This window comes from Euprymna scolopes, chromosome 15 (genome assembly GCF_053919585.1).
Source record: "Euprymna scolopes isolate OS-2025 chromosome 15, ASM5391958v1, whole genome shotgun sequence".
Lineage (NCBI taxonomy): Eukaryota > Metazoa > Mollusca > Cephalopoda > Sepiida > Sepiolidae > Euprymna > Euprymna scolopes.
In genome coordinates, this window is record NC_136496.1 from 54,470,420 (window position 1) to 54,484,733 (window position 14,314).

Genomic DNA, 14,314 nt, shown 5'->3' on the forward strand with positions numbered 1-14,314 from the left:
AGTAGGATGGATATCCTATTTCTAAGGAAAGAGGAAAAAGTTCACATATCAGAATGTTTGTAATGTATCAGTCTAGCCGTGTATGTGTGTGCGTGTGAGATCTGGATTTGTTTTTGTTGCGTTCCAGGAAAGAAGTTTGGGGACTGAAAGAAACAACGTGTGGTCTACTGGCTGGAAAAATAATATCGTGGGTGCTCCTTTTTATCAACTGCTGCTGTATACTTAGCTCGCCTGGGAGATAGCTTCTGATTGGGGAAGCCAGAAAGGAAGTAAAAGGCTTTCAATAATCAGTGCCGACCTTCAAAATTAAACATAGATTCAACATAGTAATAGCAACTGTCTCTGCTGCTGCAGCGTGTAGGATCGTTGTTACAACACCTACCCGCCTAGATTGATTTTCCCAAGAAAATTTATATATAAAAAAAAAGTTATCAATTTAAAAGAATGTTTTTCCTTTTTTTATTTTGTCCACCAGTGACGATAGTTTTGCAAGTCAGAATTAACGTTTCATTGATAGACGAAATAATAATAAGGATTTTGAATATTTTTTTGTCCGCGACAGTTTGTAAATCCGTTTTATGGACACGAGACAAAATGCAGTTACCGCATACAAATTTGTTTCCGTATAATTGTGACGAACTATAATTTAAATTGGAACTATTCCAGTGGATTCTGAGGTCGCTAAAATGATGCCTTTTATTGCTGAACGTTGGCGGCGATGAAATGATTTGATGAATTTGTTACTTTAGATTATCTTCGGTGAAAATATTTTTATTAGTGTGTTAATAATAAATAATCTCGCACTTGTTGAACATTCAGAATGAAGGCGAGAGTAGATCAAAATTACTAAATCGCATGTAAGTCTCTCACGTGAGATGACACAGGTTCATACCTCAACCCACGCATACTTATGAAATTGATTGTGAACAGTATGTATGTATGTATATATATATATATATATGTATATATATATATATATATATATAATCTCACCCTATATATATATATATATATATATATATATATCTTACTATATATATATATATATATATATATATCTTACCATATATATATATATATATATATATATATATATATATATATATATATATATATATATATATATATATATAATAATAATAATTTTGGACCATTTGGAACTTACCCATTGGATTGGAAATTTTTAATTCGACCGTTTTGGATTTTACCATTCTTGGATTTTTTACCTTTCACCGGACTATCCATTCATGTGGAATCTTTTTATCATTTTTCTTTTACCTCCTATTCCCCTTTTTTTAACCAAGTAAGATCTGTGACTTACTTGTAGTTTCATTAAATACTTTTACTTGCAAAATCCGATCCCGCATTTTGCTAATTCCTGCCCTCTGATGAGAAGGAGAGTATTTCCTCGAAACTCCGCAGATTAAGGACTATCTACTTATCTTGTGCTTCCTTTGTAAATTAAATATATTTTAAACTTTTTTTCAAGATGTCTTTTAACATGTTTTATTAATCATTTGTTCATATATATATATATATATATATATATATATATATATATATATATATATATATATATATATGTATATATATATATATATATATTTGAAAATTTTACGGGGGGGAGCGGTACAGAATTTTATAACGGCTAAATACAGACCAAAAAGCATAATGAATTTAAAAAATAAAAAATGAAAATAAAGGTTAGCTAACCAGGTTTTGTTCCTCACTTATCATAGCTAAATCGAGGAAAATACGATTTAAAACAAACAAAAACGTCATAAATATGGCGGGGGTAGAAAAAAAACCCAGAAATAAACAGGGGAAAAATTACTTAGAGACTAAATTAAGTCCTAGAAGATGTTCTTTTTGCTTGCAAAGAGAAGGTCTCGAAGACTTAATAAAAAGAGTCTCTAAAATTTTCAAATGATAGGGAGAGTGCGACTAAGGATCGTAAACATGTCAGCACTGAAATTCGTGGCACACGCATGGTTATTTATAAGATGGTCGCAAATCGCAGAACCGTACGTATTACTCAGAACATCCGAGGGTGAAAAATTTGCATAACGAATCTTTGAAGGCACATGCTGTTTCAAACGAAAATCTAATCTTTGCGATGTTCGCCCAACAGAGTGCGCACTGCAACTACATTTAAATAAATAAATAATAGAATTATTAGGGGGGGGGAGAACATCTTTGCGAATAGACGGCAACATAGGCCTAGTTGAAAAAACAACACGCGGATTCGATGCAAAATAACACCGTTGCACATTTTCTTTTTGATGTAAAACTTCTTCCAATCTTATAATCTCTTAATATAACGCTATTTTCTACTCCAGCATCTAATTTTTCTATAATTTGAGATTTTTCGAGTAAAGTCAGTGTCACTTGATTTCTTTTAGAGTGTCAAGCCATTGTGATGGGTTGTTTTACACTATTTTAAATATAGCAATCTGAAAAAACAATTTACAGTTAGTGTAGATTAATTATCAATAGCTAATCTACATTAATTACATAGTACCAATATTAACATTTCTGCGTAATATCTGACTAAACCATGTAAACAGTTTTACTGCAACTCCGCATCAAATATGCTAATACAATTTCAATGACTAGACAGTTCAAGTTTAGAGAAAGTCCAGGTTTAGAAGAAGTCCAAATGAGAGGAAGTCCAACTTTAGAGAAAGTTCAAATTAAAGGAGTTTTACTGTATATATATTTGTGTATATATATATATATATATATATATATATATATATATATATATATATATATGCGTGTGTGTGTGTGTGTGTGTGTGTGTGTGTGTGTTTATATTGTGCACAATGGATTTCTAAAGTATGTATGGGATGAGGTAGGAATCAGTGTCATCTCACGTGAGAGACTTGGTAACTTTAATCTACTTTCGCCTTAATTTTGAGTGTTTAACAGGTGCGAGATTATATTTGTATGTATGTATATAAGTATATGTATATATGTAGATGTATATATACGTATGTATATGTATATATATATATGTATATATATATACGTATATATATGTACATATATGTATGTATATATATGTATGTATATGCACAAGTTAGAAAAGCATTTCATCCAAGACATGAAAATTGTTAAACAAAATGTTTTTACTATAGGCTTTAAAAATAAATGTACAAGATTCAATTTGAAATTTATTTATCTTCAAAGTGTACTTTTATAAATTTTACAAAGTAAGGTAAAAAAAATTTAATACCTTACTTTTCATTCAAATTTTACTATATTTATCTTAAAATACGCATCGAGTGCACTGGAAAGCCAAATCACAACGTAATATTAGGAAAATAAACAAATATTTTACTTGTTTGAAATTTATCACAAATATATTTCAGTGTGCTGTTTTGTTTCTGTTTTTCCTTTTCTTCTTCCTTGCCATATTGTAAATTTGGAGAAAGAAGTCTGTTTGTAAAGAGCTGCGCGTTGTTTCTAGCGGTTGTATTTTGAAATGTTTGAACTGTACGTAAGCAACGCGAGAATAAGATCAAGGATGAGAGTTCATATCAAGATGTATAGAAACGAAAGATATTATGGGTTATTATTGAGGGTAAAGGGCGAGTTTCGAGGTTCTTATGGTTTATATTTTTATGACACTGTTGTAGAACATAAATTTTGATCATTAGATGCATGACCAGTGATGGAAGCAGTTTCAATGGTTAGATTTCAGTGACTGACATTTAAGATCTAAATTTACGTTTTTTGGGTATTCTCTGCGATTGCATGCCGATTTCTACATCCTTTCTACATTAGATTTCTTCTCCGGCTAAATCGGATAATTTTCACTCTGGACTTACCTTCGCTTTTTGCCAATATTGAAATTCCGACTATGTAAAAATAAAAGAAAGTTTTTTCGCTTCTTACACTCAAGTCTTCATGCATTCTGGACTTCCTATATTCGGTTTGTTTTCCCATTTTCATATAAAGATATTACAATTTTGTTTTTTTCATTTTATGATTAACTATTAGTGCTGCTTCATCTAATGTCATAATAAGCAAATTCTTAGCTCGGCTATACTAGTATTTTGCTAATATCTGTCTGTCCTCTGAAGAGAAGAATAGCATTCTATGAAACCATGCTGATTAAGAATTTCTTAATAAAATTTTTTAAGGATTTCTTAATAAAATTGTGGGGTCTACGTTCGCGCCTTTACTCCATGGAAATACGGCACAAACTTTAACAAAGACTTTTCATATCAATTTGCGTATACTTTGATAATTATGTTTCAGTTTGAAGAAATATGGTATAATAATTATTAGGTGTTCGTTCGCGCCTGACCTCCATAGAATGTAAATATATCACAAAGTTTAACAAGGTTTTTTAAAAGGGGTGAAGGTTCACAATAACACCTTAACTTTAATCTTAATTCACGTTAGCTTTTATTTATTTTTTGGAGTTGAATCATATTGTGTCGAATAAATTCACCTCATAAATTCACGTTCTTATTAAAGTGAAAGCCAAAAAAAAACAAAACTTTAGACAATTCTCGACACAAATTTTGCATAACTCTTTTTTTTTCCTTCTCCACTTGCACGTGGTACTCTTTCGAAAATAGATAAATAATAAAAAATAAGAACGTTACTTGTTATCATGTCAAAAGAAGGAAAAAGTCCTGCTCACGTGATTTCGTGTCTTTTTAAAGGCATTTGCATAACCTTTTTATTTGTATTTATATATCTGTTTAAGCTTTTTTTATCAATAAAAGTTCAGTTCTTGTTTTTTTGTTTTTTGTTTTGAAATAGTTTTTAATGCTCTTTACTTGAAATAATTTCAGCGAACCGAAATTAAAATTTGAGGCGATAACTACTTAAATGAATTTTTATATAAACTACACATGCCATAATCGAATATTCCTCAAGCACAAAAGAACGGAAAACATTAAAATATGTTTATAAATATCCCTTACATTGACGGAACTCTCTTAACCAATGCTCAGGTGCCCCTCCTTCAAATTGACAAGTCGCTGCCATTTTGATTTTTTTTAAACCGGTTCGTGAATTAAAAAAAAAAATGTTTACAAACTACTTAAAAATACAAACCAATGAACTTTTCTACCAGAAAAGTAACTTTTATTGACTATGGTAACATTTATTTCTTGTATATTTATACTATTATATATATAACATTTTCTCTTTGTAAGGAAACATCATTTTGTTGGTCACTCTTGGCTACGAATGGAAACAAAGTTGATATAAAAAAATATATTTTCGCAAAAATTATCTTTACTTTCATCATATTTTGCTTAGGGTAAAATTTTGGAGTATCAAAACCTATCTCTTCACAACCCCCTCCTTTTCATAACCTATCATACTTTCGACAATCACAGTCCATTTTCTGTAGGCTGTTTTTGAACCCAGTCAACGACGGGTACTTCTGCTAGTATATATATATATACACACACGCACACACACATTTGTATGTGTGTGTGTGTGTGTGTGTAGTCATCCACATAGAGTACTGTTTCGTTGTATCACAACTCATTAGTGCGGCTAGACTAGCACTTTTTTCCTAGCCAAGAATTAAACTTAGAACCGTCGCGTTGAAAGTGGGAAATTCTACCCATCGACCCGCGGGAGCGGCCCTCGTAGATGACCTCAACAAATGCCTATTTCAAACAAAGATTCTTCCATCACTTTTATAGTGTTCAAGCTGTTTGTCATTTTATTTACAAACAAAAAGCGAGCCTCGCATTTTACACCAATTAAGTAGCGGGTGAGATAATATATATATATATATATATATATATATATATATATATATATATATACATATGTACATATATATATATATATATATATATATATATATATATATATATATATATATATATATACACAGGGTGACCCCAACAAAAAAAAAAAGTTAAATGGAGGCCATCTAGAACGTATGCTGTAGAAAGGAGAAAAAAAGGCCAAAGACCCTAGTGTTTTGATGTGATGTTTTGAATAAAATAAACTAGTTATGACCAAAGTTTCATTTCATTCGAACAAAACACTAAGAAACGGTGCCTAATTAGAGCTGGGACCCGTTTTTTGGGGGTCAGCCTGTGTGTGTATATATATATATATATATATATATATATATATATATATATATATATATAATGGCTAAATACAGACCAAAAAGCATAATGAATTTAAAAAATAAAAAATGAAAATAAAGGTTAGCTAACCAGGTTTTGTTCCTCACTTATCAAAGCTAAATCGAGGAAAATACGATTTAAAACAAACAAAAGAAGTCATGAATATGGCTGGGTAGGAAAAAAAAACAGAAATAAACAGGGGAAAAATTACAAAGGGGCCCGTGGCGCAGTTGATAGCGACATTGACGTAGAGACGTTCGGGGCCCATGGCGCAGTTGACAGAGACGTTGAATCTCTACAGTTCCAGATGAGCATTGTCTGAAGATAGCGGTTTCAATCCTACCCAAAGCCGGCCAGAGGCTTACTTGGCCAAAACTTGGTGAGACGACAATAACTACAGATGGCAGTGATTGCTGAGAATACAGTTAGAAGATTCGAAGTTCCTATCCGCCGCGGTTACCACCTGACAAAGGCAGAGGAATAGTTGGCCGAAACGCCGTGAAACAACAACTAATAAAAAGATGAGAATAATAGTCCGCAATAAAATAAATTAATATAAATCATACTCATATCAATAATGAATTCCAATTAAAATAATATATATATATATATATATATATATATATATATATATATATATATACACACACACACACACACACACACACACATAAAATTATGAACAGTACATAGGGTCCGAGCAAAAAGCTGGGCTGAACTGCTAGTGTATATATTAGGTTGTTGCGAAAACAATATTGTTTTCTCACATATGTTACTTTTATATATGATTTCTGAATTAATTCATTTAGATATATAGCCATGTCATATATCATTTTGAAGCGCGTTTTTTGGTCTATTGAATCATGTTTTTCGTTACCGTTTTCAATCTCTTCATTCATTTTTTGCAGGCTTTTCAACAGCATGAACAAAATTCAAATCAACACGATTTTCTTGTTCCAGTTCAAAGTTGTCGAGACAGCTTGTGATATCAATAATGCGTTTGGCCTGGGAACCACTAACAAACGTGCGGCACATGGTGGTTCAAGAAATTTCGCAATGGTAACGAGAGCCTTTAAGATGAAAACGGTCGCAGCTGGCCGACTGTGGTTTATAATGAACATTTAAAAGCCTTAATTGAAACCAATCCTTGCAAAAGTTGCTGTTAAACTCGAGGTCGACTACTCAATAGTTGTTCACTGTTTAAAGCAAATAGAAAAGTAAAAAATGTTGGATAAATGGGTGCCGCATATATTGAAAAAATAATAATTGTTTTCAGGTGCCTTCATCGTTCCTTCTGCACAACAAAAATGATCCATTTCTTGAGCGCATTGTGACGTATGATGAGAAGTGGATCCTGTAGGACACTCGGTAACGTCCGGTACAGTCGGATTAGATGCCAGAAAAGTTTCACAACACTTCCTGAAGCTGAAATTGCACCAAAAACAGGCTATGGTGACTGTTTGGTGATCTGCAGTCAGTCTTATCTATCACAGCTTCTGGAATGCAGGCGAAACAATTACAGTGGTGAAGTACTGCGGACTTGACGAAATGCACCAGAAGCTCCAACATATGTGCTCGAGATTGGTCAATATGAAGGGACCCATTTTCCTCCATAACAACGCTCGCCCACATGTTTCACAACTGACCCTGCAAAAGCTGAACGAATTTGGCTACAAGACTCTGCATCATCAACTATATTCACCGGACCTCTCGCTTTTTCAAGCATCTCGGCAACTTCCTGCGCAAAAAAATGCTTCAAAAGCCGAGATAATGCTAAATCGGCCTTCAATGATTTCATCGCTCCCAGGACTCTGGATTTCTATGCTTGTTTCTTGTTGGCAAAAATGTGTCAATTTTACTGGTTTTATTTCGATTAATAAAGTTTATTATGAAATGAGTTATAATCGTTTGAAGTTGAATGTCAAAAAATGACATTATTTTTGCACCAACCTAATATATATACAAACATACATGAATATATATACACATACACAGCAAATATATATATATATATATATATATATATATATATATATATATATATACATATATATATATATATATATATATATATATATATATATATATATATATATATATATATCAATGTTGAGACGGAATCGGGAATTGTAAAAATCGGAACTTTTTAGGATATCAGAATCGATATCGGAATCAGTATCGGAATTGGAAAAATTATAGTCTAATTTTCGATTCCAAACCGATTCTTTAAAATTTTTAAATAAAAAAATGAAACAAGTACAAATTGTTTTTTTTCTTTATTAGAAGTTGTTCCTTTATAACATAAGACGGAGAAGGGCTACAGAATGAGTTATAAATTTTATTTACAGATTTAACATTGATTAACAGAGTTTAATTTATTTTATTTTGGGGGCATTTATAATTTGCCTATTGCCTTTGTAATCGTTGAGTATCTATTCGCTAAAATGTCTATGTGCCCTCATCCGAGGGAGTTTATATGATTATTAACAAGTTTTAAATGCTCTGGGCGGGGGGGAGTAAATTTCGTTGGCGCTAGCTGTACATTGGGATGTTTGTCATCGGCTTCTTCTGAAATAATTAATAATTGGACACAAGGAAATCCTCAGACTCTCCAAACCTAATTAAATTTGTTTTTATTAGTTTTTTTTGTAAGCAAAGTAAATATTCTAGAGTTCATGTGCCTATTCAATGTCACAGATTTTAAAAAGCTTTTTGCACCTGTTTGATAAATTGCCATATGGTGTCTATTAGAGACTTGAGACTTTAATATCAAAGATTTAACATGCTGGGAATATTTTTTTCTGCTGCTGGTTTTGTATGATCACCACATCTTTTGAAATATTCCATGTTTCCATATATTTTGTTTGGTTTTGGCACAAGTGAAAATATAGATGAGAATCTCACAAGTTTATCAAAACTTTGGAAGAGCAAACATTGAGAAGTTTGTTAACTTAAAAAAAAACTTTCATTTACATTTAAAATACGCAAAACATGTCAGATTCTACTTTTTTAGGTGATTATGTGTCAGCACACTGAAACGTTATGTTAGAATTTAGAATGGGCGTTCAATTGTGCACATAAATATAATGTAAACTGATCCCATTTCGCTACATAATAACTTTTTAAGCAGTTAAGTAATTTTTATCACTAATTCTAAGGCAGATCAGCAAAATTATAAAATCACATATAATTGCTTTATTTTTTGTATTGCCACCCATACTCAGGGTTAGTAGTAGAAAAGGAGTATGGCTTTTCTGACTTTTACTAATACTATATATTAATACGATAGTGAGTGTTTTACTTATTTTGTGTGTCACAATTACATCTAAGTGCCTATTGTTTAATTATGGATTCTCATTTCTTATAATAAATAATTTTACCATGAATTCTTCATAAATTTTGTTTTGGTTTCGATTATAGCTGATAGCACTCAAGTCAATTATTTTCTTATAAACAATTTTTCCAAGAATTCTTCATAAGTTTTGGTTTCGATTTTGATTATAGCAGATGGAACTCCAGTGATCCATATTTTTTTAATAAATAATTTTATCAAGAATTCTTCATAAATTTTGGTTTCGGTTTCAATTATAGCTGAAGGAACTCAAGCTGATGAACCAAAGTCATATGGATATATTTTTTTTATTTTTGAAATCCCAACTTTATAATATATAAAAATCGATAGAACATTTACGCTATAATAATATAGACGGAATCTGCAAAAATTAAAATATATTTAAGCGTACTTAACGACTTGGCTATACCGGGCGTCCTTGCTAGCTTAATTAAATACTTTTGCAGGTTTAACAAGAGTTACAATAATGTCAGAGCATCTCTGTTTAAGCAATGAATACCAACATCAATATATTACATATGAATGAGACCCTGTGGAATTTCCATAGGTCCCACTAGTTGTTATTATTTGCATCTCGTTTTTGTTTTCATTTTGTTTGTTTTTTACCGCAAAACAAATCAATTTAATAACCCACCAAATTTATATCTATATAAATAAAACAGTAGACGTATGTGTGTGTAAATATCTAACAGGTAAACTATTAAACTACTGGTCACATAGCACTGAAATTCTCAGGAAATAATATTCATGCACCAAGGGTGGTTTATAGCAAATAATATATTTGCTTACATACATGTATATCGCATCCAGACATCAGCAAATTTACATGTAAAATGTTCATTAAACATTAGCCGACATTTTGTTTTGTATGAGCATGCGCATACTTTCGTTTTTTTTTTTTTGTTTTTTTTTTCTCAGGCTGGAACGCTCGGTTCTTTTTAATTTCAATTCTAAATAATGAGACCAACTCATTTTTTTATGAGACCATACATACATTTTATTCGCGGTTTGAGATTTGTAAATATGAAAACAAACCTATAAATCTTTTTTACGATCTCATCTTTACTTAATTTCATACATTATTTTAAGACGGAGGAGGTGGGGTGACACACGGAATACGGACAGTTCTGAAATAATAACGTTATTATTTAGAAAGCCATTCTTAATATGGGGAGGGGAAGGTATTTAAACTATTCTGTACTTTCACTTAACAATTTATTAAATAAGAAACTGACATGTGTTATCTCTATTTTTGTTTAGTATTAGTTAACATTAAGATCTGTTTCTCAATCCAATTTCTTGATTAGTTTATTGTAAAGCAAGTGTTGCCTAATCACTAACTGCACTTTGAAATATTTATTTTTTGAGTAGCATGAATTTTAAATAAGGTGCTTCTACAGTGTAGTACACATATTTAAAAAATACAAACAATTTGTGGGCAATATGAACCGGAACAAATGCATTGAGGACATTGCGAATGCTGCTGCAAAGAAAATGGGTTCTTTCTATCGAGTTAGAAGACTACTCACAACTAAGAGTATCTCGTGCTCTACCATTCGCCCATGCATGGAGTATCGTTGCTGATGCATCTATCACTAGTCTCTCCCTCTTGAATAGGGTCCAAAAAAGAGTTTTCAATCTAATAGATCCCACTTTGTCAACTAAGCTACAATCTCTATCCCACTGCCGCAATGTTGCATCTCTCCACCTGTTTTACATATATTTTAATGGAATATGCTTTGATGATCTCGTTGGACCTGTGCCCCCCCCCCTGATGCACATATCCCCGACAAACCCGCTTAACAATAAAATCTCACTTCTTCATTGCTGAGATCCCTAAATGCCAGAAAGCTTTCTATTCTAATAGTTTCTTCCCTTGAACAGCTAGACTTTGGAATTCCCTTCCTGCTGCCTGATTTCCTGATTGTACAGATATGCAGAAGTTTAAACGTAACATAAACCAACATTTTGTTAATCTTTATTGGGCATGGTCCCAAAGAGTAGCCCCTTACGTCCATGTGGTGATATGCCTTGTTAGGGTGAACGTAAAAAAAAAACATGCTGAAAGAAATAAGCGGTAAGATCAACAACATCTTGGAATGAATTTCTGTCATTTATAATATATATATATATATATATATATATATATATATATATATATATATATATATATATACCAGCAGAGGGGGGGAAGGTAGGTTTTCTCGGTCGTAAAACACGCTTAAATATGATATTTTAATTTGTCCAGATTTCGTGTATATTAATAATATATGGAGTTATGATTTCAAAAGTAAAAAAAAAATTTGGGTGCCATCAGCTATAATCGAAACCGAAAGCAAAACTGTAGCATTCAAAGCTGGTGACGTTACCACTCTACCAACGTGACACGCATATGAACTGATTAAAAATAAACTAAGATGAATGCACAAAATGTACCAGAATTTTTTCAATTTGGACCTTTTTCGACCCTTAAAAACTATTTTAACCCATAAAGACGCACAAAATTCTGAAGAGCCATAAAAGAACATCCAATCATTTGAGGCACCTAGCGCCACTCTACGACATTTAGTTTCAGGAAAGATAGAGTTTGAAAATATGGAGACAGACAGTCAGGCGGACAAACAGACATATCGCCTTTTATATATTAGACATTTACTGCAAATATTTAAATCCTTATTCGGCACATGCAACAAAAGAAAAAAATATGACGTCACGGTTTTGTAATTTTTTGTAATTGTTTTCCCCGAAAGAAAATGATGGTAGCATAACGTCACGCAAGTTTGATAAAATAGGGAAAATGCAGTAACAATACAGCGTACATTTTAAGCGCTAACGGCTAAAACTTATTTTGATTACATTAAACAAATAATTATTTATTTGGGGATGTGTGGACTAATCACGGACAAATAAAAAAGAAGCTGTCCACAGGTGCGCAAACGCAAGGAAAATAAACGCACACGCTTTGTCCGACGATTAGCAATAGCAGGTGCATCTAATTGAACTGACGGATCTTTAGGTCGAACTCGGGAATCTATACAGATTTTTCTGACAAAACCCTCTATTTAATCTACGGCATAGCTTTTTCTCATTCGATCAGCCAATTAGATGTACTTTTAGTATCACCCATGTTTGAAGAGAACCTTCAACCTCTAGAAAACTGTCACTTAGAAGTGATTATTACTTAGCACTTTATTCGCTACAACAGTTTTCTGGGGGTTGAAGGTTCAATCCTCAGCATGGATGATACTAAGAATGCAATTAAGAACTACTTAAGACTTCTACCTGGTCATTCCGTACAGATTCCTACTTTTGATAAAACGCACCCAGAGAAGATAAGAGGTTACGCCGGCCGAAACGTTGAGAGAATAACATCCAAAAAAAGTATAATCATTGAAATGTTCTAAAATATCAATTCTCATCTCCAAATTTTTTGCTCCTTTTAGCGAAATTTCCTTCTTCTAGAAACAGGATATGTAAATAATAAGTCGGGTTCAATTGTGTAGATCAAAATGTCTTTAAAAATAATTTTAAAACATATTAATTATGTCTTTTAATTAAAAATATCTTGCAGAAAAGCAAGATTTTATTTTTTGTTGTTGTTTTTTTGTTTTGTTTTGTTTTTGTTTCGCTTTTTTTCTTTTTTTTTTTCTTTTGTTTTCCGCTTGAATAATGTGGTTTAATGATCGAAAAAAGAAAAAAAACAAAAAAAAAAAGTTCCCGTTGGGTTTGTTGATTCAAGGAAAATAATCAGAAGGTAAACAAATTCGACTCTTTTTCTTTTCTTTTTCTTTTTCTTTTCTTCTTTCTTTTTTACAAATTCACAAAAAAAAAAACAATAACGAAACTGAGTAAAGTTAAAACTTTACTCAATTTCGTTAACAATATTTTATTTTTGTAAATAAATAAAAATAAAACAAAAATAAACAAAATTATTTTAATAAAAAAAATCATCGTAATATAATCTAGTTTTTAAAAGATTGATTATAATTAGTTTTTTCCAGTTGACTTACCTGGCCAAATCTGTCCCATGCACAGTGCAGCACTGCAGCAGAACAACAATAAAAACCAAGTTAACACAAATGCGTTGAGTCCATCCAACGACTAATAAGTTATGTTGTTGTTAAGGGTTTCTTATTTATCCAAGATGGAAAAGCAGTCAAATAATTCCAATGGCCAACGAAGAAGCAAGCAGTAGTTGCGATAGAGCAACGCATTGATGTGTAACCTCCGGCAACTAATGAAACCCGGACAGATTCTTCAACATGTCGCGATCGATGTATAAACATCAACTTGCGCCTTTTTAGACACAACTTTATTCCACGCAAACTATGCGTCTATTTATCACAACTGCTTCTGTATTCGTTTTTTGGTGGACGTTAAGAACGCATCTTGCGGTAAGGGAGAAATAAATATACGCTCTCTATTGCTATATATTTATTTTATTAGTATTTTTCCGCGAACAAGCAGCGCACACACACGCACACACGCACACATAACTACCCAAGACACGACCGTCTCTTTACGAAGGCCACGCATTTAATCGTAAATGTAACATTTTAATGTTTAATAAGTCTTGATATACACTATCCGTTATATTCCTCCCTTTCCTTAAAACAATTTGTTAAGCGATTATGTGTGAATACCACTGAAAAGCTTGTTGGAAAGCAATTATATACATGCATTTTTACCCCAAACAAAACAGAACGCCACTTTGATGTAGGGAGGTACTATCTGAGACATAATTTGTAGAGATACTATGTAGGGAGTTGAGCAACAAGATGTCATTACACTTGAACTTCTGCATGTCAGTACAATCAGAGAAGCAGGAATGAATTCCAAAGCA

At 32.0% G+C, this 14,314-nt stretch overlaps 1 protein-coding gene across 2 annotated transcripts in view; it reads right to left on the reverse strand.

The window, feature by feature from the left end:
- LOC145293829 (dual specificity protein phosphatase 3-like) overlaps nt 1-13,931 on the reverse strand; it is a 265,871-nt gene extending 251,940 nt beyond the window's left edge. Inside the window, exon 1 of one of the 2 annotated variants that reach the window (XM_080140479.1) lies at nt 13,482-13,931. In XM_080140479.1, coding sequence (XP_079996605.1) covers nt 13,482-13,500 — 19 coding nt within the window. In that variant the 5' untranslated portion in view covers nt 13,501-13,931. The remainder of the gene's footprint in view (nt 1-13,481) is intronic. The other variant, XM_080140481.1, reaches the window with a different exon arrangement.
- Between the last annotated feature and the right edge of the window lie 383 nt (nt 13,932-14,314).